The 26,688-nt window shown below is 45.8% G+C and overlaps 2 protein-coding genes across 8 annotated transcripts in view; one reads left to right on the top strand and one right to left on the bottom strand.

The window, feature by feature from the left end:
* On the top strand, positions 1 to 18,686 carry LOC139391478 (flotillin-1-like). 2 transcript variants are annotated; one of them, XM_071138936.1, is made up of 12 exons: positions 1 to 175; positions 956 to 1,017; positions 2,696 to 2,771; positions 3,116 to 3,206; positions 3,349 to 3,492; positions 10,401 to 10,520; positions 11,011 to 11,259; positions 11,486 to 11,667; positions 12,776 to 12,821; positions 14,783 to 14,920; positions 15,155 to 15,319; positions 15,409 to 18,686. In XM_071138936.1, the coding sequence occupies exons 2-12, from the start codon at positions 975 to 977 to the stop codon at positions 15,433 to 15,435; spliced, it is 1,281 nt and encodes a 426-aa protein (XP_070995037.1). In that variant the 5' UTR covers positions 1 to 175; positions 956 to 974; the 3' UTR covers positions 15,436 to 18,686. The 2 variants fall into 2 exon arrangements, with proteins under 2 accessions (XP_070995037.1, XP_070995038.1); XM_071138937.1 differs by having other exon boundaries at positions 62 to 175; positions 3,116 to 3,275; positions 15,409 to 17,883.
* Positions 17,952 to 26,688, bottom strand: part of LOC139391412 (epithelial discoidin domain-containing receptor 1-like) — a 79,919-nt gene continuing 71,182 nt past the window's right edge. For all 6 annotated transcript variants that reach the window (XM_071138932.1, XM_071138935.1, XM_071138931.1 and 3 more), the window contains 4 exons: positions 25,446 to 25,643; positions 22,276 to 22,543; positions 21,162 to 21,311; positions 17,952 to 20,901 (listed from right to left, as the gene is read on the bottom strand). In XM_071138932.1, coding sequence (XP_070995033.1) covers positions 20,761 to 20,901; positions 21,162 to 21,311; positions 22,276 to 22,543; positions 25,446 to 25,643 — 757 coding nt within the window. In that variant the 3' untranslated portion in view covers positions 17,952 to 20,760. The remainder of the gene's footprint in view (positions 20,902 to 21,161; positions 21,312 to 22,275; positions 22,544 to 25,445; positions 25,644 to 26,688) is intronic.

Here is a 26,688-nt window from a genome sequence, read left to right as displayed (position 1 = left end):
ATACGCCTATGGGGGCGTGGTCAGCATTTGCACTCCATTAAGTCACGTTAAGTAACATTTTGTTGCAATTCCAGTATTTGAGCCAGTCGTCAAGTCACGTAAATCGGAGTATATTGAAACCATCTGGAGTGTACACGACGATTTAGGGAAACATATCTTTAGGGAGAATCGATTGGTAAGTTACAGTAGGCAAGATAACAAGTATTTGTTTCTTGTTTGTGGTTGTTATGGACCTAGCTAGCGTAAGGTAAACGTTGGATTTTCTGCCAGCAATCTTAAACTAGCTAATTTGTTTGAGACGCGGGCATAGAGTAGCAAACTACGTACTTGACAGTGTGGTCAGAATTAGCTGTGAAGAGATAAATATAATATTTGCTGTGGTTCATGAGGAGTGATGTGAAGCCGTGAGACAGAATAGGGTGGGTCAGCATGGGTGACAGCACACGGCTATAGTAAATGCACTAACTAACGTTAGCTATCTGCTGTATTTAACATTCACATTGTTGACGCAACTAGCTAGTTATGGTAACCAGAGACCGTAGAGAAACTCTCGCTGTGGTAACTATGTAGCTAGCTGTAACATATTGGCAGACGGTAACGGTAAGTATTATAATGTAACTTCCGGCATAAGCCATGGATTCACGAACGACACTGTTGGAGGATCCACATGGCTAATTTAACCTCCCATCAATCTGCTTAGATCCCAGATGAGATGGAGCGCCTCTGTCACATTCTGCCAAATAACGGTTCTCTCTCAACTGTAGTCTGTTGTACACCCACCCAGACTGTTGATTTCCCTACTTTTTCTCAGCACAAGTACTAACCACAAAAGTAACTATTTGGAATTGGGACGAGCAGCAAAAGACTAGTAACGTTACTACCCCAGGGATTCTTGAAAGATTAAGCCAACCAAGTGGAAACTGTCTAATGACGTTGACAATCTTAACCAAAACAGCTCTTAGGTCCAAATCAAGATGTTCTACACATGTGGACCCAATGAAGCCATGGTGGTGTCTGGTAAGATGCTTTGTTTTATGTGTTAATATTTAATAACATAATCTTATATGGCACTATACAGAACCCTAAAAAAAAAACAGGTTGGGTAATCTACCCAGCCTTACCCCCATTGCCCTACATGGCCCAATATTATTATGACCCTTCTTGAAACTGTAATAGGCCTATGTTGTTTACTGTATGTGATTGTTTACAGTGCAAGTAACATTAAATGTAATGCAGGGCCAAGTGACATGTGACTCACTTTAGCCTATCATCAAGTGTCATGTGATACCATTTAGCAACTCTGGGCCACTTTCAGTTGTCAAACTTTGCTGATAGAAAAGTCATTAATTGAGCCAACGTGATTCCTTGATCTAGGTGTCGGAGAGGCATGTTTGTTCTATATTACATATTTCTATCTGAATGTTACAAAACATTGTGTCCTGCTGAACGTACCCCGGATGTCACAGTGTGTAGTAAACTAGGACAGGAATCTCTAATCGGGTTCAGCTCAAACAGTACAGTACTTTGTTAACTTTTTACAAAATCAAATCAAAATCAAATGTATTTATATAGCCCTTCGTACATCAGCTGATATCTCAAAGTGCTGTACAGAAACCCAGCCTAAAACCCCAGACAGCAAGCAATGCAGGTGTAGAAGCACGGTGGCTAGGAAAAACTCCCTAGAAAGGCCAAAACCTAGGAAGAAACCTAGAGAGGAACCAGGCTATGTGGGGTGGCCATTCCTCTTCTGGCTGTGCCGGGTGGAGATTATAACAGAACATGGCCAAGATGTTCATAAATGACCAGCATGGTCAAAAAATAACAAGGCAGAACAGTTGAAACTGGAGCAGCAGCACGGCCAGGTGGACTGGGGACAGCAAGGAGTCATCATGTCAGGTAGTCCTGAGGCATGGTCCTAGGGCTCAGGTCCTCCGAGAAAGAGAGAATTAGAGAGAGCGCACTTAAATTCACACGGGACACCGAATAGGACAGGAGAAGTACTCCAGATATAACAAACTGACCCTAGCCCCCCGACACAAACTACTGCAGTATAAATACTGGAGGCTGAGACAGGAGGGGTCAGGAGACACTGTGGCCCCATCCAAGGACACCCCCGGACAGGGCCAAACAGGAAGGATATAACCCCACCCACTTTGCCAAAGCACAGCCCCCACACCACTAGAGGGATATCTGCAACCACCAACTTACCATCCTGAGACAAGGCCAAGTATAGCCCACAAAGATCTCCGCCACGGCACAACCCAAGGGGGGGCGCCAACCCAGACAGGAAGATCACATCAGTGACTCAACCCACTCAAGTGACGCACCCCTCCTAGGGATGGTATGAAAGAGCCCCAGTAGCCAGTGACTCAGCCCCTGTAATAGGGTTAGAGGCCAGGCAGAGACAGCAACAATACCAGCTGTCAGTAGGCTAGCTCCTCACTTACATTGTATTGTATGGAATGTGGTGTTGCAATGTAGTCCTATATGTAGGCAAATTAATATATGTCATAGACTCAGTGTGTACATGACATCTTAATTATGTGCACTACTGTGTTGACTGAGAGTATAGCCTAATGTAAACTCATCTCTCATATTTTCAAATAACCCACTCCTTTTTAGTATATACTAAGGCATTTTTTTCTCCCTTTTCTCTGTCAAAGTCTGATTGCTCTCTTCTTTACTTCTCTTCCAGGCTTTGGTCGTTCCCCTCCTCTAATGATCGCTGGAGGTAGAGTGTTTGTCCTCCCCTGTATTCAACAGATCCAGAGGTGGCTATCTCTCCCTCCCCTTCTTCTTTCGGTTATCTATCCATCCGTTCATCTGTCCAGGTTTCATTCAGGGATTCTATTAATGAATAGAGAAAAAGGCCCCATAGTCCCCGTGTATTCTCTACTGTTACTGTAACGTTAGTAGTTAAATGAACCTATATGAATACCAGGCTACTATTTTAAACTTATAATGCAACACAATCTATCTGTCATTTGTAGCCTCCACCTGTAGTCGTGGTTACTCTCTCTGTCTGACTCACTTTCTTCTCCATCCCTCTCACTATCCCCTTCTCTATTCTCACTGTACTTTCCCTCTTTGAACCACTTCTCTCTGTCTCTGTTAGGATCACTCTGAACACCCTGACTCTGAATGTGAAGAGTGATAAGGTGTACACCCGTCATGGAGTGCCCATCTCTGTCACTGGCATCGCCCAAGTATGGACTTAGAAGTCAACACCCCACCCAGTGTACATGTGAAAGTAGCCATGTATTCTGATTGGATAGGTACATTTGACCTCACATGGAATCTCCATTTGTCCTATGTGATCTTTGACCTCTAACCCCTGACCTCTGGCAGGTGAAGATCCAGGGTCAGAACAAGGAGATGCTGGCCACGGCCTGTCAGATGTTCATGGGGAAGTCTGAGGCTGAGGTCTCCAACATCGCCCTGGAAACACTGGAGGGGCACCAGAGGGCCATCATCGCCCATCTGACTGTTGAGGTAGGCTACACACCGCACCATGTCCTGATAAAGGGCATGTGTTGCCTCTGGTGCCCTTTTCTCTTCCATAAGGAGTGCCTTGGTCTTTTGAATTGCTCAATGTCTCGCTGACTTCAACCTACAAGCCATAGCTTGTTTTTCTCATCGTTGACTTTTCTCATAACTTACCAAAAGGCTAACAAACCTGCCTGGCAACTTAGAGCATTAATAGTTATTATAACATATGTAATAGTAATGCATTTCCTTTCATTCCCCTGGTCTGTCATTTACTTCCTGTGTAGCTCTGGCTGATCTCCTCTGTGTGCTACTGGTGTCACCTCCTCCCCACATAGATACAGAAATACTAGAAGGGACAAAGCCCCTCAGAACAGGCCAATTTGACAGGAACACTCATGGGTACACTCGTTATGGCTGGTCGACCCTAATCAATCAATCAAATGTGTTTATAAAGCCCTTTTTACATCAGCTGATGTCACAAAGTGCTGTACAGAAACTCACCCTAAAACCTCAAACAGCAAGCAATGTTGATGTAGAAGCACGGTGGCTAGGAAAAACTCCCTAGAAATGCCGGAACCTAAGAAGAAACCTACAGAGGAACCAGGCTCTGAGGGGGGGGGGCAGTCCTCTTCTGACTGTGCTGGGTGGAGATTATAACAGAACGTGGCCAAGATGTTCAAACGTTCATAGATGACCAGCAGAGTCAAATCGTAATAATCACAGTGGATGTAGAGGGTGCAACAGGTCAGCACCTCAGGAGTAAATGTCAGTTGGCTTTTCATAGCCGATCATTCAGAGTTAGAGACAGCAGGTGCGGTAGAGAGAGGGTCCAAAACAGCAGGTCCGGGACAGGTAGCACGTTCAGTGAATAGTTCAGGATTCCATAGCCGCAGGCAGAACAGTTGAAACTGGAGCAGCAGCTTGACCAGGTGGACTTGGGAAAGCAAGGAGTCATCAGGCCAGGTAGTCCTGAAACATGATCCTAGGGGAGGGGGAGAGGGAGAGAGCCCCCAGACACAAACTATTGCAGCATAAATACTGGAAGCTGAGACAGGAGGGATCGGGAGACACTGTGACCCTGTCCAACGATCCCCCCAGACATGGCCAAACAGGCAGGATATAACCCCACCCACTTTGCCAAAGCACAGCCCCCACACCACTAGAAGGATATCTTCAACCACCAACCTACTAGCCTGAAGCGAGGCCAGGTATAGCCTATAATGATCTCCACAAACCTGAGGGGGACGTCAACCCGGACAGGAAGATCACGTCAGTGACTCAACCCACTCAAGTGACGCACCGCTCCTAGGGACAGCATGGAAGAGCACCAGTAAGCCAGTGACTCAGCCCCCGTAATAGGATTAGAGGCAGAGAATCCCAGTGGAAAGAAGGGAACCGGCCAGGCAATGGCGGTTCGTCGCTCCAGTGCCTTTCCGTTCACCTTCACACCCCTGGGCCAGGCTACACTTAGTCATAGGACCTACCGAAGAGCTGAGTCTTCAATAAAGACTTAAAGGTCGACAGTCTGCGTCTCTCAGATGAATAGGCAGACCATTCCATACAAATGGAGCTTTATAGGAGAAAGCCCTGCCTCCAGCTGTTTGTCTAGAAATTCTAGGTACAGTAAGGAGGCCTGCGTCTTGTGACCGTAGCGTACATGTAGGTATGTACAGCAGGAGCAAATCAGAAATATAGGTAGGAGCAAGCCTATGTAATTTTTATTTATTTTTTATTTATTTCACCTTTATTTAACCAGGTAGGCAAGTTGAGAACAAGTTCTCATTTACAATTGCGACCTGGCCAAGATAAAGCAAAGCAGTTTGACACATACAACAACACAGAGTTACACATGGAGTAAAACAAACATACAGTCAATAATACAGTATAAACAAGTCTATATACGATGTGAGCAAATTATGTGAGATATGGGAGGTAAAGGCAAAAAAAAAGGCCATGGTGGCAAAGTAAATACAATATAGCAAGTAAAACACTGGAATGGTAGATTTGCAGTGGAAGAATGTGCAAAGTAGAAATAAAAATAATGGGGTGCAAAGGAGCTAAATAAAATAAATACAGTAGGGAAAGAGGCAGTTGTTTGGGCTAAATTATAGGTGGGCTATGTACAGGTGCAGTAATCTGTGAGCTGCTCTGACAGTTGGTGCTTAAAGCTAGTGAGGGAAATAATTGTTTCCAGTTTCAGAGATTTTTGTAGTTCGTTCCAGTCATTGGCAGCAGAGAACTGGAAGGAGAGGCGGCCAAAGAAAGAATTGGTTTTGGGGGTGACCAGAGAGATATACCTGCTGGAGCGCGTGCTACAGGTGGGTGATGCTATGGTGACCAGCGAGCTGAGATAAGGGGGGACTTTACCTATTGGAGGCTATTTTGTAAATGACATCGCCGAAGTCGAGGATTGGTAGGATGGTCAGTTTTACGGGGTTATGTTTGGCAGAATGAGTGAAGGATGCTTTGTTGCGAAATAGGAAGCCTATTCTAGATTTAACTTTGGATTGGAGATGCTTAATGTGGGTCTGGAAGGAGAGTTTACAGTCTAACCAGACACCTAGGTATTTGTAGTTGTCCAAGTATTCTAGGTCTGAACCGTCCAGAGTAGTGATGCTGGATGAGCGGGCAGGTGCGGGCAGTGATCGGTTGAAGAGCATGCATTTAGTTTTACTTGCATTTAAGAGCAGTTGGAGGCCACGGAAGGAGAGTTGTATGGCATTGAAGCTTGCCTGGAGGGTTGTTAACAGTGTCCAAAGAAGGGCCAGAAGTATACAGAATGGTGTCGTCTGCGTAGAGGTGGATCAGAGACTCACCAGCAGCAAGAGCGACATCATTGATGTATACAGAGAAGAGAGTTGGTCCAAGAATTGAACCCTGTGGCACCCCCATAGACTGCCAGAGGTCCGGACAGCAGGCCCTCCGATTTGACACACTGAACTCTATCAGAGAAGTAGTTGGTGATCCAGGCGAGGCAATCATTTGAGAAACCAAGGCTGTCGAGTCTGCCGATGAGGATGTGGTGATTGACAGAGTCGAAAGCCTTGGCCAGATCAATGAATACGGCTGCACAGTAATGTTTCTTATCGATGGCGGTTAAGATATCATTTAGGACCTTGAGCGTGGCTGAGGGTGCACCCATGACCAGCTCTGAAACCAGATTGCATAGCAGAGAAGGTATGGTGAGATTCGAAATGGTCGGTAATCTGTTTGTTGACTTGGCTTTTGAAGACCTTAGAAATGCTTTGCAATGCAATGCTTTGTAGGTTAGCAGTAAAACCTTGAAATCAGCCCGAGCCTTAACAGGAAGCCAGTGTAGAGAGGCTAGCACTGGAGTAATATGATAACATTTTGGGGTTTTAGTCAAGATTCTAGCAGCCGTGTTTAGCACTAACTGAAGTGTATTTAGTGCTTTAGCCGGATATTAGAGCATTGCAGTAGTCTAATCTAGAAGTGACAAAACATGGATACATTTTTCTGCATTATTTTTGGACAGAAAGTTTCTGATTTTTGCGATGTTACGAAGACAGAAAAAATCAGTCCTTGCAATGTTCTTGATATGTTCATCGAAAGAGATCAGGGTCCAGAGTAACGCCGAGGTCCTTCAGTTTTATTTGAGACGACTGTACAACCATCAAGATTAATGGTCAGATCCAACAGAAGATACCTTTGTTTCTTGGGACCTAGAACTAGCATCTCTGTTTCGTCCGAGTTTAAAAGTAAAACATTTGCCGCCATCCACTTCCTTATGTCTGAAACACAGGCTTCCAGGGAAGGCAATTTTGGGGCTTCACCATGTTTCATCGAAATGTACAGCTTTGCATCGTCCTCATAGCAGTGAAAGTTAACATTATGTTTCCGAATGACATCACCAAGAGGTAAAATATATAGTGAAAACATTTTTTAGTGGTCCTAAAACGGAACACCGAAATTTACAGTTGATTTGTCAGAAGACAAACCATCCACAGAAACAAACTGATATCTTTCCGACAGATAAGATCTAAACCAGGCCAGAACTTGTCCGTGTAGACAAATTTGGGTTCCCAGTCTCTCCAAAATAATGTGGTGATCGATGGTATCAAAAGTAGCACTAAGGTCTAGGACAGATGCAGAGCCTTGGTCTGACGCCATTAAAGGTAATTTACCACCGTCACAAGTGCAGTCTCAGTGCTATGATGGAGTCTAAAACCAGACTGAAGTTTTTGAGAGGAATGGGAGATTCCATGTAGGCCAATACTTTTTGATATTTTCTGGGTCAAGGTTTGGCTTTTTCAAGAGAGGCTTTATTACTGCCACTTTTAGTGAGTTTGGTACACATCCGGTGGATAGAGAGCCGTTTATTATGTTCAACATAGGAGGGCCAAGCACAGGAAGCAGCTCTTTCAGTAGTTTAGCTGGTATAGGGTCCAGTATGCAGCTTGAAGGTTTAGAGGCCAAGACTATTTTCATCAATGTGTTGAGATATAGTATTTTAAAAAACTTGCTTGTCACCGTTGATCCTAGGTCCTGGCAGAGTTGTGCAGACTCAGAACAACTGAGCTTTGGAGAAATACGCCGATTTTAAAGAGGAGTCCGTAATTTGCTTTCTAATGCATCTTTTCATCAAAGAAATTCATGATTTTATCACTGCTGAAGTGAAAGCCATCCTCTCTTGGGGAATGCTGCTTTTTAGTTAGCTTTGCGATAGCATCAAAAATAAATGTTGGATTGTTCTTCTTCTCCTCAATGAAGTTGGAAATATAGGATGATTGAGCATCAGTGAAGGCTCTTCGATACTGCACGGTACTGTCTTTCCAAGCCAGTCGAAAGACTTCCAGTTTGGTGTAGCGCCATTTCCGTTCCAATTTTCTGGAAGCTTGCTTCAGGGCTCGGGTATTTTCTGTATTCCAGGGAGCTAGTTTGTTATGATACATTTTGTTTGTTTTTAGGGGTGCCACTGCATCTAGGGTATTACGCAAGGTTACATTTAGTTCCTCACTTTGGTGGTTAACTGATTTTGTACTTTGTCCTTGGGTAGGTGGAGGGAGTCTGGAAGGACATCTAAGAATCTTTGGGTTGTCTGAGACTGTATAGCATGGCTTTTGATGATCCTTGGTTCGGGTTTGAGTAGATTATTTATTGCGGTTGCAAATGTAATAAAATGGTGGTCCGATAGTCCAGGATAATGAGGAAAAACATTAAGATTCACAATATTTATTCCACGGGACAAAACTAGGTCCAGAGTATGACTGTGGCAGTGAGTAGGTCCGGAGACATATTGGACAAAACCCACTGAGTCAATGATGGCTCCGAAAGCCTTTTGGAGTGGGTCTGTGGACTTTTCCATGTGAGTATTCAAGTCACCAAAAATGTGTATATTATCTGCCATGACTACAAGGTCTGATAGGAATTCAGGGAACTCGGTGAGGAGCGCTGTATATGGCCCAGGAGGCCTGTAAACAGTAACTATAAAAAGTTATTGAGTAGGCTGCATAAATTTCACGACTAGAAGATGAAAACAGTCGTTTTTGTTGTTGTAAATTGAAATTTGCTATCATAAATGTTAGCAACACCTCCACCTTTGCGCCAATGCGTGGGGGATATGGTCACTAGTGTAACCAGGAGGAGAGGTCTCATTTGACACAGTAAATTCATCTGGCTTAAGCCATGTTTCGGTCAGGCTAATCACATCAAGATTATGATCAGTGATTAGTTCTTTGACTATAACTGCTTGGAAGTGAGGGATCTAAACATTAACTAGTCCTATTTTGAGATGTGAGGTATCACAATCTCTTTCAATAATGGCAGGAATGGAGGAGGTCTTTATTCCAGTGAGATTGCTAAGGAGAACACCACCATGTTTAGTTTTGCCCAACCAAGATCGAGGCACAGACATGGTCTCAATGAGATTAGCTGAGCTGACTACACTGACTGTGCTAGTGGCAGACTCTACTAAGCTGGCAGGCTGGCTAACAGACTGCTGCCTGGCCTGCACCCTATCTCATTGTGGAGCTAGATTAGTTAGAGCCCTGTCTATGTTCATAGATAAGATGAGAGCACCCCTCCAGCTAGGATGGAGTCTGTAACGGGTGGAGAGAACTCGGACCGACTCGTTGCTAAATGGGGAGAACCGGTTGAAAGTTTCTGTCGGCTGAATGGGCGACACTGGTTGAGTATTCCTACAGCATTTCCTTCCAGAAGCCATGAGAAAATTGTCCGGCTGCAGGGACCGTACGAGGGGATTTATACTACTATCTGTACTTACTGGTGGCACAGACACTGTTTCATTCTTTCCTACACTTAAATGACCCTTGCCTAACGATTGAGTCTGAAGCTGGGCTTGCAGCACAGCTGTCCTCGCCATAAGGCGATCGTTCTCCTGTATATTATGAGTACAGTGACTGCAATTAGGTTTAATGTTACTTCTTAGCTTCGGCTGGTGGAGGTCGTGTAGAACCATGTCCAGATAAAGCATCATGTTAATGTTACTTATCTTCGGCTGGTGGAGGTCGTGTAGAACCATGTCCAGATAAAGCATCATGTTAATGTTACTTCTTATCTTCGGCTGGTGGAGGTCGTGTAGAACCATGTCCAGATAAAGCATCGTGTTAATGTTACTACTTAGCTTCGGCTGGTGGAGGTCCTGTTGAACCATACCCAGATAAAGCGTCCGGGGTGAAAAAGGTGAATGAAAAAAGTTGTGCGAAGGGGAAAAATAATAAAAACCGTAAAGTTGGCAGGTAGCAAAGAAACGTTAGCAACAAACTGCACAGCAGCACGTAAACAACCCACTTGTCCTTTGTGGCTCAGTTAGTAGAGCATGGCGCTTGCAACGCCAGGGTTCATGGGTTAGATCCCCGTTGGGGCCACCAATACGAAAATGTATAAAAGTGTCTGCTAAATGGTATTATTATATTATCCATCCCCTGTAGGAGATCTACCAGGACCGTAAGAAGTTTTCTGAGCAGGTGTTCAAGGTGGCCTCCTCTGACCTGGTCAACATGGGCATCGGCGTGGTCAGCTACACGCTCAAAGACGTTCACGACGACCAGGTTTGTTCGCTCTGACATATACAGCGACGTTACGGTATGAAGGTCACAGAGAGAGATATTAGCACAGATTTGGTAAAAATGCAAATGCCTTTTTGAAAGACAGTGTTTGAAAATGCAAGACAAATTGCTGCACAAAAATACTTGTTTACTGTTCTGTTTATGTTCATAACCAGTTTATAGTAGCAATAAGTCTCAAAGGGGTGTGGTATATGGCCAATATATCATGACAAAGGGTTGTTCTTTGACACGATGCGAAGCGGACTGCCTGAACACAGCCCTTAGCCGTGGTATATTGGCCATATTACACAAACCCCTGAGGTGCCTTATTGCTATTATAAACTGGTTATGAACATAAATAGAACAGTAAGTATTTTTGTGGTATATTGCCTGATATACGCACAGCTGAAATTCTGTTTCAGCCAATCAGCATGCTGGACCCAAACTACCATGTTTCTAATAATAATAATAATAATAACACTGTCTCTGTCAGGACTACCTCACCTCCCTGGGTAAAGCTAGGACAGCTCAGGTGCAGAAGGATGCCAGGATCGGAGAGGCTCAGTACAAACGAGATGCGGTGATCCGTGAGGCCCAGGCCATGCAAGAGAAGGTGTCGGCCCAGTATCTGAATGAGATCGAGATGGCCAAAGCCCAGAGAGACTACGAGCTGAAGAAGGCTTCCTACGACTATGAGGTCAACACGAAGAAGGCAGAGTCTGAGATGGCATATCAACTGCAGGTATCCTACCATCAAACTCTGGGCCGTGCAATGATCCTCTCATTCAGACGCTCAACACAGCCGAGGCAGTGTGTCGTGTTCTGATAATGGAAGATATTCCCGTTTATTTACACTGGGCAGAATCCTAACTTGAGACATGTGCATGATCCTCAAATTCCCTCCACTGCCATCACTTTTGATGTGAAGTGTTGTTTTGTAAATCCGTTGTGTTATTGGGGTTATGTAGGTGGCGAAGACGAAGCAGCGGATTGAGGAGGAGACGATGCAGGTGAAGGTGGTGGAGAGGTCTCAGCAGATCATGCTGCAGGAGCAGGAGATCACCCGCAAGGAGATGGAGCTGGAGGCCACGGTGAAGAAGCCTGCTGAGGCCGAGAGATACCGTCTGGAGAGACTGGCTGAGGCGGAACGGTATGTTACATTACCCAGGGCCTCATTGAGAAACGTTTTGTACGCACAAAATATGCCCCAAAACCTGCGTGCGCCAGTTTTCACGCGAAAGTTGTCACTTATAAAAAGTAAACTTGAGGTGGGAATGTACTTCTCCTCCTGCAGGCTCTGGACCATGTGTACACAACGTTTCTAGTGTTGCATTGCTAAAAGGCTAAAATAACATTGTGCAAATTAAGAATTTATGAGGACACTCTTATTCATAGCCAAAAACAAGTAGCTAAATATAATAACAAGATGTAATCATTTGCTGTTATTTTTGCGTTCTAAAATAATGATCATTGCAGAATAAATTCCTCATATTTTCTGGCCATATTCATATTTCTGAAGTAGCCATAGAACAAATGACCATGCACATCTCTCATTTTTATTGAACCTATTAGATAGGCTATTATAATCATTTAAAAATTGCTCTAGCTAGCCTATGCATCCATCAGGGAGCGCAGTTTATAACAGACAGTTGATATGAGAGTCTGTGGTTGATGTTTTACATTGAAGTGTGTAGGCTACAGCTGTTAGTAACCCTACTGTAGTTGTCCTTTTTTTCCAGGAACACCATGTTTCAGAATTCATGGGCAGTACAGCATATTTATGTTTGGGGAAAAAGTGACTGCAAAACATTATTGCAAACAATCTATTTACAGATCCACAACCATTTGCATTTGTTTCTGTCTTTCAGAAACGGTCAGGTACACCCCCTCCGGGACATTTTGTTTCTGTCTTTCAGAAACGGTCAGGTACACCCCCTCCGGGACATTTTGTTTCTGTCTTTCAGAAACGGTCAGGTACACCCCCTCCGGGACATTTTGTTTCTGTCTTTCAGAAACGGTCAGGTACACCCCCTCCGGGACATTTGATCAAGTTCACCATTGCTATTCCTTTGAGACACTTTAAATGTCTAATTGCAATACCTTTAAAGTAAACAGCAAATAAAGGCCTTATTGTCACCATAAAAGGGGAATGATGGGGGTATGTTCTGTTCCGTAGTCGTCAGTAGTCCTGGACAGTGAGTCCTGTTAAAGGTCCAACATTTGTTCAGCTCAACTCAAACTGTCTCTCTCTTTCACAGTGCACAGCTCATCATGGAGGCTGAGGCAGAGGCAGAGTCCATCAGAGTGAGTTCAGCAGCGCCTCCCTTCTCTCCTCTCTCTTCTCTATCATGTCCCTCCACTCTCCTGTCACTCCTGTTGTCTCTTCACGCCCAGTACAATAGCTGTCTGATATGCCTCCTGTCTTAGCTCCCCCCTGACAGCCTGTCCCTTCCACCCTTTCATCCACTTTCTCTCGCTCTCTGTATCTCCCCTCTCTCCATATCCATCTCTCCATAGTGTTCTCTCCATAGTGTTCTCTCTTCCCATCTCTATTCTATATTCCCTGTCTCCTCCTTCGTAGACTTCGCTCACTTCCCTTAATATAACCTTACTTTAGGATAAGTTCTCTCTCTTCCTGTTTCATATATTATACACATCCTTATTAAACCATCCATTTCCCATTTGGATGTATTTTTCATAAAACAACGTGGTTCAGAAGTTTATTATGTACACCACCTTGTTCATGAAAATGGTTCGCTCCTACAGACAGTGAGTCACGTGGCCTGCTATATAAAGCGGACAGACTGGCATCCAGTTTCTGTTACATTGAACGTTAGAATGGGCAAAACGAGTGACCTAAGCAACTTTGAGCGTGGCGTGATCGTCGGTGCCAGGCGCGCCGGTTCCAGTACTTTAAACAGCTGGGGTTTACCGAGTCTCTGGGGTTTACCGAGTCTCTGGGGTTTACCGAGTCTCTGGGGTTTACCGAGTCTCTGGGGTTTAACGAGTCTCTGGGGTTTAACGAGTCTCTGGGGTTTACCGAGTCTCTGGGGTTTACCGAGTCTCTGGGGTTTACCGAGTCTCTGGGGTTTACCGAGTCTCTGGGGTTTACCGAGTCTCTGGGGTTTACCGAGTCTCTGGGGTTTACCGAGTCTCTGGGGTTTAACGAGTCTCTGGGGTTTACCGAGTCTCTGGGGTTTACCGAGTCTCTGGGGTTTACCGAGTCTCTGGGGTTTAACGAGTCTCTGGGGTTTACCGAGTCTCTGGGGTTTACCGAGTCTCTGGGGTTTAACGAGTCTCTGGGGTTTAACGAGTCTCTGGGGTTTACCGAGTCTCTGGGGTTTACCGAGTCTCTGGGGTTTACCGAGTCTCTGGGGTTTACCGAGTCTCTGGGGTTTACCGAGTCTCTGGGGTTTACCGAGTCTCTGGGGTTTACCGAGTCTCTGGGGTTTAACGAGTCTCTGGGGTTTAACGAGTCTCTGGGGTTTACCGAGTCTCTGGGGTTTACCGAGTCTCTGGGGTTTACCGAGTCTCTGGGGTTTAACGAGTCTCTGGGGTTTACCGAGTCTCTGGGGTTTACCGAGTCTCTGGGGTTTAACGAGTCTCTGGGGTTTACCGAGTCTCTGGGGTTTACCGAGTCTCTGGGGTTTACCGAGAATGGTGCGACAAACACAAAACATCCAGTCAGCGGCAGTCCTGTGGGTGAAAACAGCTCGTTGTTGAGAGAGGTTGGAGGAGAACATCAAGGATCGTGCTAAGAGATGGGCCACAAACAGGCAAATGGCGGCGCAGAACGACATCTCGAAAGGCACAACTCGTCGGTCCTTGTCACGGATGGGCTACTGCAGCAGACGACCACACCGGGTTCCACTCCTATCAGCTCCAGTGGGCACGCGATCACCAACACTCGACAATTGAGTGGAAAAACATTGCCTGGCTTAACGAATCCCGATTCCTGTTGCATCATGCTGGTGGCAGTCAGGATTTGGTGTCAGCAGCATGACTCCATGGCCCCATCCAGCCTGGTGTTAATGGTACAGGCTGGTGGTGTAATGGTGTGGGGAATGTTTTCCTGCCACACGAGTAGGTCCCTTGAAACCAATTGAGCAATGTTTCCATACCCGAAGAATTCAGGCTGTTCTGGACCCTACCCGGTACTAGATGGGTATACCTAATAAACTGGCAACTGAGTGTTCTTATTTATTCTTTCATATATACACCCTTTGTTTATTTTAACTAATGTGTTCTCTGTCCTGTCTGTGTAGATGAGGGGCGATGCTGAGGCGTTTGCTCTGGAGGCTAAAGGTCGTGCCGAGGCAGAGCAGATGGCTAAGAAGGCTGAGGCCTTTAAACAGTACGGGGAGGGGGCCATGGTGGACATGCTGCTGGAGAAACTACCACTGGTCAGTCACACTGGGAGTAGGACTGGGAGGGTGCATGGATAGGGAGAAGGATTGATGGGGGAGAGTTTAAGCGGATGGATGAAGAGATTGGATGGATGGTCAGATTCAGTGGATATGAGGATAGATGGATGACAGATTGATTAGATGACAGATGGACATGTAGTGTACTGTTACTGCAGTCCTGTCTGCTGCTGTTCTCTTCCTGAGGCTGCCATCACTCCTCCTGTCCTCTAGATAGCAGAGGAGATCAGCAGGCCCCTCTCCATGGCCCAGAAGGTTACCATGGTTTCCAGCGGCGGGGGTGAGGTGGGCGCGGCCAAGCTGACCGGAGAGGTTCTGGACATCATGACCAGACTACCAGCTGCCGTGGAGAAACTCACTGGAATCAACATCTCACAGGTGTGTGTGTGAGGAAGAGAGAGGAAAATAGTATTTGTGTGTACATATTTGTCGACAAACACTGACATTCTCTCCCCTTCTTTCCACAGGTTGGGCTGTCCACCCGAATGGGCTGAGAATGGAGCCTAGTTATTGAGACAGCCTGCACCGTCAGACCAGGAACTCCATACTGCCTCCTTGTGCCTATAATTATTATTACCTAGTGTAGTTGTCTGTCTGCATGCCTGTCTCCTTAGGGCATGTCTGTCTGTCTGCCTGTCTGTCTGCATGCCTGTCTCCTTAGGGCATGTCTGTCTGCATGTCTGTCTGCATGCCTGTCTCCTTAGGGCATGCCTGTCTCCTTAGGGCATGTCTGTCTGCATGCCTGTCTCCTTAGGGCATGCCTGTCTCCTTAGGGCATGTCTCAACACTCTTATTCGACCTCCCCTCTTGCTTCCTGGTCCTTGTTGGCACTGATCTGAAAACAGAGGATGGTTCCAAGCTGTATGTTGTAAGCCTACTGGGGGAGTGTGTGTCCTGGTCATTCATAACTGTTAGTTCAGCTTGGATGAAGGAAAGAAAAGCACTTTGGACTAGCATGACACAGCCTTCGTCGTTCTGGTAGTAACTCCGCCTCCTCCACCATTCTGTACTCTTTTCTCCGTCCCCTATTCAGTGTGTTTTAATCACTGCTTCAAGCCTGCCTCTGTCTCCCTCCATTACAGGTTTGGGTCCATATAAACTGTTCAACTGTCACATAGTTGTAATTCATAGAATGTTATTTCATTGGGATGTGTTTGAGAAATGATGTAGGAAATAATCGTGTCAGTATGAGGTCATCCATGTTATTGTTGGGTTTGTCAGCTGATTGTTTTGTCAACATTTGCAGTTCTAGAAGGTTCTCAACATCGGAAGCTTGCTTAGTTGCTATCAATTGCTTTGCAAATGAAGAAATGCTTTTTACTTTCACTGGGAAGAAATGAAGATATGTCCACAATCAGAATTTAGATAATGGTAGTCATTTTTATACATGACTTCTGCATGCCTTACAGCATTCCAGTACCTCTGTCTACCACCGTATGGACAAAGTGGTTTTCCACTATGTGCTCCCCTGACAGTAGACTCTAGATCAGTCTATCTACTCATATCTCTAAGATGACACTCTAGAATGGCCAGTGCCTTGTTTTAGAGTCTAATTAATCATATCACTACAAGCCATATTACAATAGAAGCCAAGTTACATGCAGATTATGCTGTTTTTTGTAAGTCTGTTTTACGATTTGTGGGCTTTTTGCCATGACTCTGCCATTTGTGGGGGATGACATCACAAACTATATGATGGGTTGGCACTAAACCTCTTCTGTGTTGGTACAATACTGGCATAGACACAATCAATGGGAGTACCGACTGATGGTACCAAAGCAATAAACAAGGAACTACAGATTCTGTTACTATACTGTTGTTTATCCAACAGACAGATTGTCATGTACACCATTATGGCTTAGTTCCAGTGTGTTTCTAAACCCTAGACTTATTAGACAGACAGGCCTTCGATCAGAGCTTCTACTGTGCTACAACTGTATAAAGGTGAAGATATTCTGTGAAGTGATTGGAAGGAAGAGGGAGGGAGCAGACTGGGGATTTCCTGCTGAAGGCTAACCTCAGAGGTGTCTCTAGGTCAGGTGTACTGTCAGTCACGTGGTGTCTGGTGTTGTTTGAGGTGAAGGTATGTGTGTAGAAGAGGGGAATGGGTGCCAGTCTGTTTCTGCTCTCTTTTCAAATCCTTATAGAATTGCCATGCCAAACATGTTTCCCTTGACAATGACAATGGAACAGGCAAAAACACTAAAGTAGTGGACTTCCATTAAGTTCTATGGTCCAGTGGGGTATACAGGAACCTTCTATAGATTGGAGTAGACAATATACATTTTAATGAGGAGCTATCCTTTCATATCGTAATATTATCATTAGAATGGGGTATTTTTGTCGTGCTGGTCACATCCCTGTTTGATCCTTTTGTAGTACAGGGTTGTTGTTAGGGACTTGTTCTATACCATAGAAATAGAATCCTTCTAATTCTATACCGCTGCTCAGGATTCTAGAAGCTACTTCTCTCTACCGGATTGAATACTACCCCAAAGCTTACATGCGATCTGGCTGTCTATGCATTTTGTTACCAAGTGCCTGACTAAGTTTAAAGATTCCCATTTTTCTCTCAACCTAAAGGCTAAACTATCACACCAGGTTAAACATGAACAATCTAGAGGCATGCTATGTCCTAAAGATATTAATGAAAGCCAATTTCGTCAAACAAATTCTACTGCTTTCACTTATGCACACACCTGTGTATTACATCAGTCAATGATTTGTGACTTCTAACCTTTTTCTGTACTGTAGCTGCACTTAGTTAAATGTGATTTCTGTGTTTATTTCCATCTATACTTTGTTGACTTGCCAAAATAATCCTGGCCTCCCGTGTAGTGTAAATTTAGTATGCAAGTGCACTAAGTTATGAATATTATAAATATTTGGAATGAAATTATTGTAACAACATATAAACACAAACTCTGATTTCCTAACGTAAACCCTTTGTTGTCGTGTGTGTGTGTGTGTGTGTGTGTGTTTTAATGACAAGTAGAACATTCTTCCTTGCTTTATTTGGAAAGATTAACTTTATTAAAACTACAAAAATAGACGACACAATGAATTACAATGGCACCAAGGTAAGGTAGTAAGCTTTCTACAGAGGAACAAAAAGAAGAGACCCCAACTGTAACAAAGAAATTCCATATATTAGTCAACAAAATAACAATTCTGTCCTTAAAATATGTACACATCAGGTTCAGCTTCAAAGACAAAGGATGACATCACTGACAACAAGGAGATTCTAAGTAGTATACAGGAAATATATACACTGTAGCCCAACTAAATCCATATTTGTATATCGAGAAAGGTCAATCGAGACACATACTGTATTCATATAGCACCACCATTCACACGCATTCAATCAGTAAAGAAGGATTATTTGATCATCTTGATTAAGCCTGACACATTATGCAGAACTACACTCAGTAAGGCAGAGTAATGTAGATGAAAGGTGAAAGGTTACTGACAAACTAAAAGGCTTTGGATACAGTTGTTACTGCTCCTCTTCTCATGAGTGTTAGGTTCTTTGTGATTGGGATGTTTTAACCATTAGGTCTGCTGGGTATCTATGTAACACTGGCAGAAAGCATTTGGTGTACTCTGCCTTTCCTCATAATGCAGACAGAGGTTTTCCAAAGCTGAATTTTCCTCCTTGAGAACATTAGGAGGCAGTTCTATTTGAACAACAATCCACTGATATGAATCATGAATAAATGATCATATTTAAGTAGATAAATCACAAGACACTGACTTGTTTTTATGTTTAGAACTACATCTATTTTGACCAGCAATGCCATGTTGGACTGCTATCAGTACTAACACCAAGGGGATACATACTGTCTGTAAGCTCCAACATCCAGACTAGCATACTAACATGATACTCGTATAGTAACATGATACATACCAGTGTTGTGGGAGCTACTCTGAAAGTGTTTTTAATTAGTTGTTAAACTACAAGAACTGTAACTACGCCCCAAGACTGGCCACGACTCTAGTATTCTAGTGCAGGTATTGGGGCGTGCGGCCAGAAACAGCCTTTCAAGTGCAGCTGGTAGTGTATTGGACATATACATGAACCTCCTTTCTGCATCTGGGTCACTGAGTCAGATCCAGCTCCGCTATCCATCGCTGGTAGAAAATCACATCACTCACCTCACTTACACATGAAAATGGTCATTTACATATATCAGCCCCCACTCCCCTCTAGTCGTCAATCCATCTGTCCATCCATGTTATGCTGTTCCATCAGCTAGTCACCAATCACAACTGTCAGTTTCACATGTGATGTCAGCACAGGCAGTGCTGTGTGTGTTGCTGTGGGCTGTACTATTCCAGCTCTCATCAGGAAGGATGTCTCTCTTCTGTTAAGTTCAAATATCATAGTCTGTAGCTGTTCACAGTGCACCTCCCCTACTGTACCTGTTCTCTCAGTCAGTGAGGCTCAAGTCACATGACACCAGTCAGTTCTCTCTGGCTCCGGAAGTCCAAAGGGTTCTAGTCTGGTAGAGTAACAACCATCTCTCTATGGTAACAACCACACACTTCCTGTCCTGGAAAGAGTCCTCGAGTCCAAATCAGTTCACACCAGCCCTCTATAACTCTATAGTTACAGCTCAGAGTGGATCAGTTGTGAGAGATATGAGTGAGACTGCAGAATGAAAGGCTTCTGGATTGGTGAGATACTGAGTTGGGTGGAGTGGGAAGCAGAATGTGGAAGACTATAGTCACAATGCCAGCCAAGTCTGGGCTGAGGAGCTGACTGACTGACAGCATTGTGTGTGTGTGTCTAATGCCTGGTGTTACAGACTGCTGGTGGAACAGCTGTTGCTGTGTCTGCTACTGGCCTGTGTATGAGATACCATCATTCTGCTTGCCAGACTTTAACGGGTAGGCCAGAGGAATATAATGCAATATTCAGCCACACTCGTCTGGTTCCATGAGACTCTGGGAAGAACTGGGTTATATACTGATAACTAGTGAAACATAATGGACTTTACTGGACATACTTGTTTTATATATACTACTAAGACAGCAAACCTTGTGTGCAATTTCATCTCTGTGTGAAAAATGTGTGCGTACCGTTTTGAGATGGAGAAATGTTGACAGTATGAGAATATATATAGACCTTCACCAGTAACCCTAGCACATGATTTATACAATACCAAAAACATTAGCAGGTCAAGTAATAAAATATCTATATAGGACAATGTGTTATTAAGTTTATCCCAAAATGTTAATATGCTATTAAACTATGAGTGTCAGAGTATTAAAGTCTGACATTGATACATAATCAGATTGGTATTGTTTATATTCTTTGATAAACGTTAATCAGCGTTACACATTCATTTTTAGCTTCATCTACATTACCAAGCATTGTCACATCGCCTCCCCATACGTCTTACAGCTTCCCTGTGTTCGCTAGCAGACCATTGACAGACCATCGGTGGTCCTGGAAGCACTATGCAGAATCAGACACCAACCCACCACCGCACCAACCATTGTGTTGTGTTACATACTTCTCAAGACGCTCTAGAGACGACTCAGGGGGGTGAAATGGGTTTGGGTTGGGGTCTGTCTTGTGGGAGTGAAAACCGAACCAGCGGTGTCTCAGCCCCATCCGCCCATCATAGAGAAATACAAAATATACAAGCAGGCACCCGTCCCTCTACTGCACACCTCTCCCTCTACACCTCCACCACTTCTACACACATCCCTCGCTCAAAGCACTCATCTCTATGATGAATGGAGGAATGGAGGTAGGAGTAGCCGTCTCTAATCCCTCTCTCTCCATCTCACTCTTCCATTCCTCTCTCACTCTACACCATGTTCATGGCATCCTCTGTGAGGAAGGAGTGAATGTGGGCAAATGATGGGCGGAGCTTGCAGTCCCGGTTCCAGCAGCTCAGCATGAGGTCATAGAGACCCTGAGGACACACATCTGGCCTGCTCAGATACACCTGGGGGGTGGGGAGGGAGGGAAAGAGGGGGTGGAAGGAGAGAGGGAGAGAGGGGGAAAGGAAGGGGATGGAGGGAGGGAGAGGGAGGGGGAGGAAGAGAGATGGGGAGGCAAAGACAGAGGAGGGATGGGGGAGAAAGATAGAAAGAGGAAGGTGGAGGGGGGAGAGAAAAGGGAGGAGGGAGAGATGAGGGTTAAACATTCCATCTACTTAAATGTACTGCTACTGTACTGTATGAGCCTGTGTATGAGTGTGTGTACCTGTCTTCCGTGGTCCCTGAAGAACTCTCCGGCGTTGTCTATGACCTGTTCATCAGTCAGGTTGGAGTAGGGTTGCTCCTGACACACACTCAGCATCTCCCACAGAGTCACACCAAACGCCCACACGTCACTGGCTGTGGTGAACTTCCCCTGCAGAAACACACACTATCTGTTAGTTACTTATTTACCACAACTAACTTACTACTTGTCCCACCATTTTGTTTCTTTCTTTTGTAATGTCCTCATATCTTCCCTCTTGTTTTCTTTATGCCTCTCTCTCCTTCCTCGCCCCTCTCTCTCCTTCCTCGCCCCTCTCTCTCCTTCCTCGCCCCTCTCTCTCCCTGTGTGTCCTCTCACCATCAGTATACACTCCCAGGCCATCCATCGTATAGGCAGCACGGCCCGCCCCTCTCTCTCCTTCCTCGCCCTTCTCTCTCCCTGTGTGTCCTCTCACCATCAGTATACACTCCCAGGCCATCCATCGTATAGGCAGCATGGCCCGCCCCTCTCTCTCCTTCCTCGCCCCTCTCTCTCCCTGTGTGTCCTCTCACCATCAGTATACACTCCCAGGCCATCCATCGTATAGGCAGCATGGCCCGCCCCTCTCTCTCCTTCCTCGCCCCTTCTCTCTCCCTGTGTGTCCTCTCACCATCAGTATACACTCCCAGGCCATCCATCGTATAGGCAGCACGGCCCGCCCCTCTCTCTCCTTCCTCGCCCCTCTCTCTCCCTGTGTGTCCTCTCACCATCAGTATACACTCCCAGGCCATCCATCGTATAGGCAGCATGGCCCGCCCCTCTCTCTCCTTCCTCGCCCCTCTCTCTCCCTGTGTGTCCTCTCACCATCAGTATACACTCCCAGGCCATCCATCGTATAGGCAGCACGGCCCGCCCCTCTCTCTCCTTCCTCGCCCCTCTCTCTCCCTGTGTGTCCTCTCACCATCAGTATACACTCCCAGGCCATCCATCGTATAGGCAGCTCGGCCCGCCCCTCTCTCTCCCTGTGTGTCCTCTCACCATCAGTATACACTCCCAGGCCATCCATCGTATAGGCAGCACGGCCCGCCCCTCTCTCTCCTTCCTCGCCCCTCTCTCTCCCTGTGTGTCCTCTCACCATCAGTATACACTCCCAGGCCATCCATCGTATAGGCAGCACGGCTCGCCCCTGGATGCGGTAGTAGTCTCCAGCGTACAGGTTTCTGCTCATCCCAAAGTCGGCGATCTTGATGGGTCGCTCCCCGCCCCGGTCGCCCCCGCTCTCGCCCTTCTCACCCCCCACCAGGCAGTTTCTTGTGGCCAGGTCACGGTGCACGAAGTTCAGAGACGACAGAAACTTCATCCCTGAAGCTATCTGACTGGCCATGGCGATCAGAGCAGGGTAACTGAGAGGGAGGGATGTGTGGTGGAAGAAGAGAAGAGATAAGTGGTAGAAATACAATATTTCAGATGCAGGTGTGTGTGTATATGCATCTGTCTTCATGAAAACGTGAGTGTCACTGCGTGTGTGTACTCTGTGTGTGTGTGTACTTTGTGTGTGTGTGTGTGTTGTGATGGCCCTGAATTTTTCTGAACCGTCTCAGTGCTTCTCCTTCCAATAGGGCGCTTCCCCTTTAATTCCCAATTAAATAGTCAGCATCAGCTGCGCAAAAGTGGGCTTGTGATGGATACGTGAATGAAGATGTGTTCAACCCTCAGTTCCCAAGCTGCTCTATTCTGTTTGTTTTGTTGCCTTTAAAAGTGTTTTGTAGCCTAATAGCTAGTTTACCCAGGATCGGATCCACTCTTTGCTTCCTTTGGACTACACCTCTCTGTTGTTCTTCGTGGCCTTTCTCAGACAGAGATCTGTTGGCGGATTGGATTGTCTGACTGACTGACTGACTACAACCTTTTTGTATACGGTATTTCATTTGTTTTGGGGTGATGTATACCGTGATGATTTGTAGTTAGTTGTAAGTGAGGACGTATTAGTATTTGATACGCTTTATAGTTGTGTGGTAAAATAATTGTTGTTTTGATTGTATGATTTGATACTGGGTTTACGCTACACTTGAATGAACGGACAAACATTGCGTGACAAAAGTCACTTGAGTTCCCTGAACTCCTTTACCGGGCTGGACTCTTTTAGGCCCGAGGTACAGGACATTTCTGGAGGAACCAGAGCTCAATATTTATTATATTGTTATGTGTGTGTGATCATTTACAGTGCCTTGCGAAAGTATTCGTAAGTATGCGAAAGTATTTTTTTGTGAAGAATCAACAACAAGTGGGACACAATCATGAAGTGGAACGACATTTATTGGATATTTCAAACTTTTTTAACAAATCAAAAACTGAAAAATTGGGCGTGCAAAATTATTCATCCCCTTTACTTTCAGTGCAGCAAACTCTCTCCAGAAGTTCAGTGAGGATCTCTGAATGATCCAATGTTGACCTAAATGACTAACGATGATAAATACAATCCACCTGTGTGTAATCAAGTCTCCGTATAAATGCACCTGCACTGTGATAGTCTCAGAGGTCCGTTAAAAGCGCAGAGAGCATCATGAAGAACAAGGAACACACCAGGCAGGTCCGAGATACTGTTGTGAAGAAGTTTAAAGCCGGATTTGGATACAAAATGATTTCCCAAGCTTTAAACATCCAAAGGAGCACTGTACAAGCGATAATATTGAAATGGAAGGAGTATCAGACCACTGCAAATCTACCAAGACCTGGCCGTCCCTCTAAACTTTCAGCTCATACAAGGAGAAGACTGATCAGAGATGCAGCCAAGAGGCCCATGATCACTCTGGATGAACTGCAGAGATCTACAGCTGAGGTGGGAGACTCTGTCCATAGGACAACAATCAGTTGTATATTGCACAAATCTGGCCTTTATGGAAGAGTGGCAAGAAGAAAGCCATTTCTTAAAGATATCCATAAAAAGTGTAGTTTAAAGTTGGCCACAAGCCACCTGGGAGACACACCAAACATGTGGAAGAAGGGGCTCTGGTCAGATGAAACCAAAATTGAACTTTTTGGCAACAATGCAAAACGTTATGTTTGGCGTAAAAGCAACACAGCTGAACACACCATCCCCACTGTCAAACATGGTGGTGGCAGCATCATGGTTTGGGCCTGCTTTTCTTCAGCAGGGACAAGGAAGATGGTTAAAATTGATGGGAAGATGGATGGAGCCAAATACAGGACCATTCTGGAAGAAAACCTGATGGAGTCTGCAAAAGACCTGAGACTGGGACGGAGATTTGTCTTCCAACAAGACAATGATCCAAAACATAAAGCAAAATCTACAATGGAATGGTTCAAAAATAAACATATCCAGGTGTTAGAATGGCCAAGTCAAAGTCCAGACCTGAATCCAATCGAGAATCTGTGGAAAGAACTGAAAACTGCTGTTCACAAATGCTCTCCATATAAACCTCACTGAGCTCGAGCTGTTTTGCAAGGAGGAATGGGAAAAAAATTTCAGTCTCTCGATGTGCAAAACTGATAGAGACATACCCCAAGCGACTTACAGCTGTAATCGCAGCAAAAGGTGGCGCTACAAAGTATTAACTTAAGGGGGCTGAATAATTTTGCACGCCCAATTTTTCAGTTTTTGATTTGTTAAAAAAGTTTGAAATATCCAATAAATGTCGTTCCACTTCATGATTGTGTCCCACTTGTTGTTGATTCTTCACAAAAAAATACAGTTTTATATCTTTATGTTTGAAGCCTGAAATGTGGCAAAAGGTCGCAAAGTTCAAGGGGGCCGAATACTTTCGCAAGGCACTGTATGTTGGTAATACAACCCACGCAAAAGAATACAGTTGTTTTTGAAGTTCTTTTCAATGTTTTAAGGGTTTATGAAAGGTGTATTGACTTTTACATAAGTCCTTTGTATTGGTGTAGACTAGACAGACCAGATGGGACTCATTCCCTCACAAACCAAAAGGAGAAACCAATGTTTTCTCTGGTAGGCACAACCTACCCGGCACCCCTATCAATAATAACCTCAAGTCAAAACCATTACAGTGTGTGTGTACTATGTGTGCGTATTACCTGATGGTGGGGCTGTTGTGTGTGGGTCCAGTCTTGTCCAGCAGGACTCTGTGTGAGAGGTACTGGTTGTGTGTGTGTACTATGTGTGCGTATTACCTGATGGTGGGGCTGTTGTGTGTGGGTCCAGTCTTGTCCAGCAGGACTCTGTGTGAAAGGTACTGGTTGTGTGTGGGTCCAGTCTTGTCCAGCAGGACTCTGTGTGAGAGGTACTGGTTGTGTGTGTGTACTATGTGTGCGTATTACCTGATGGTGGGGGTGTTGTGTGTGGGTCCAGTCTTGTCCAGCAGGACTCTGTGTGAGAGGTACTGGTTGAGGTCCCCACTCTCCATGTACTCTGTGACCATACAGAGGGGGTCGCTGCTCACACACACTCCCAACAGACTGATGATGTTGGGGTCCTTCAAACGAGACAGAATCTTCCCCTCCTTTAGGAAGTCATTCCTAGGATGGAGAGAGAGGTGGGGGGGTGGAGAGAGATAGAGAGAGAGCAGAGTGAGGGGTGGGGGGGTAGAGAGAGCGAGGGGTGGGGGGGCAGAGAGAGAGAGGGTTGGGGGGGTAGAGAGAGAGAGGAGCGAGGGGTGGGGGGATAGAGAGAGAGGAGTGGGGGGGGTAGAGAGGAGTGAGGGGTGGGGGGGTAGAGAGAGAGAGCAGCGAGGGGTGGGGGGGTGGCGAGAGGAGCAAGGGGTGGGGGGGTGGCGAGAGGAGCAAGGGGTGGGGGGTGGCGAGAGAGGAGCGAGGGGTGGAGAGAGAGAGTAGTGGGGGGGTGGAGAGAGTGGGGTGGGGGAGTGGAGAGAGAAAGGGGTGGAGAAAGAGAGAGAGAAAGAGAAGCGAGGGGTGGAGAGAGGAGCGTGAGGGGTTGGAGAGAGAGGGGTGGGGGGTGGAGAGAGGAGCGTGGGGGGTTGGAGAGAGAGAGGGGTGGAGAGAGGAGCGTGAGGGGTTGGAGAGAGAGAGAGGGGTGGGGGGTGGAGAGAGGAGCGTGGGGGGTTGGAGAGAGAGGGGTGGGGGGTGGAGAGAGAGAGAGAGGAGCACGTGGTGGAGAGAGAGCGAGAGCGGGGTGGGGGCGTAAGCGAGAGCGGGGTGGGGGGGTGGAGAGAGAGTAAAGAGGTGTGGAGAGAGAGAGAGAGAGAGAGAGGTGGGGGTGGAGAGAGAGAGGTGGGGGTGGAGAGAGAGAGGTGGGGGTGGAGAGAGGAGCGAGGGGTGGAGAGAGTGAGTAAAGAGGGATGGATAGAGAGAGAGAGAGAGAGAGAGGTGGGGGTGGAGAGAGAGAGAGGGGTGGAGAGAGAGAGAGAGGGGTGGAGAGAGAGAGCGAGGGGTGGAGAGAGAGAGGGGGGGGGTGGAGAGAGAAGAGCAAGGGGAGGGGGGTGGAGAGAGAGAGAGAGAGAGAGAGGGGTGGAGAGAGAGAGTGGGGTGGAGAGAGAAGAGCGAGGGGAGGGGGGTGGAGAGAGCGAGAGATCAACAATTGAAACGACAAAAAGCTAAAAAAAAG

The sequence above is a fragment of the Oncorhynchus clarkii genome, chromosome 3, assembly GCF_045791955.1.
Source record: "Oncorhynchus clarkii lewisi isolate Uvic-CL-2024 chromosome 3, UVic_Ocla_1.0, whole genome shotgun sequence".
Lineage (NCBI taxonomy): Eukaryota > Metazoa > Chordata > Actinopteri > Salmoniformes > Salmonidae > Oncorhynchus > Oncorhynchus clarkii.
Note: the sequence above shows the minus strand (reverse complement) of the source record. Positions and strands in the feature narration are given on the sequence as shown.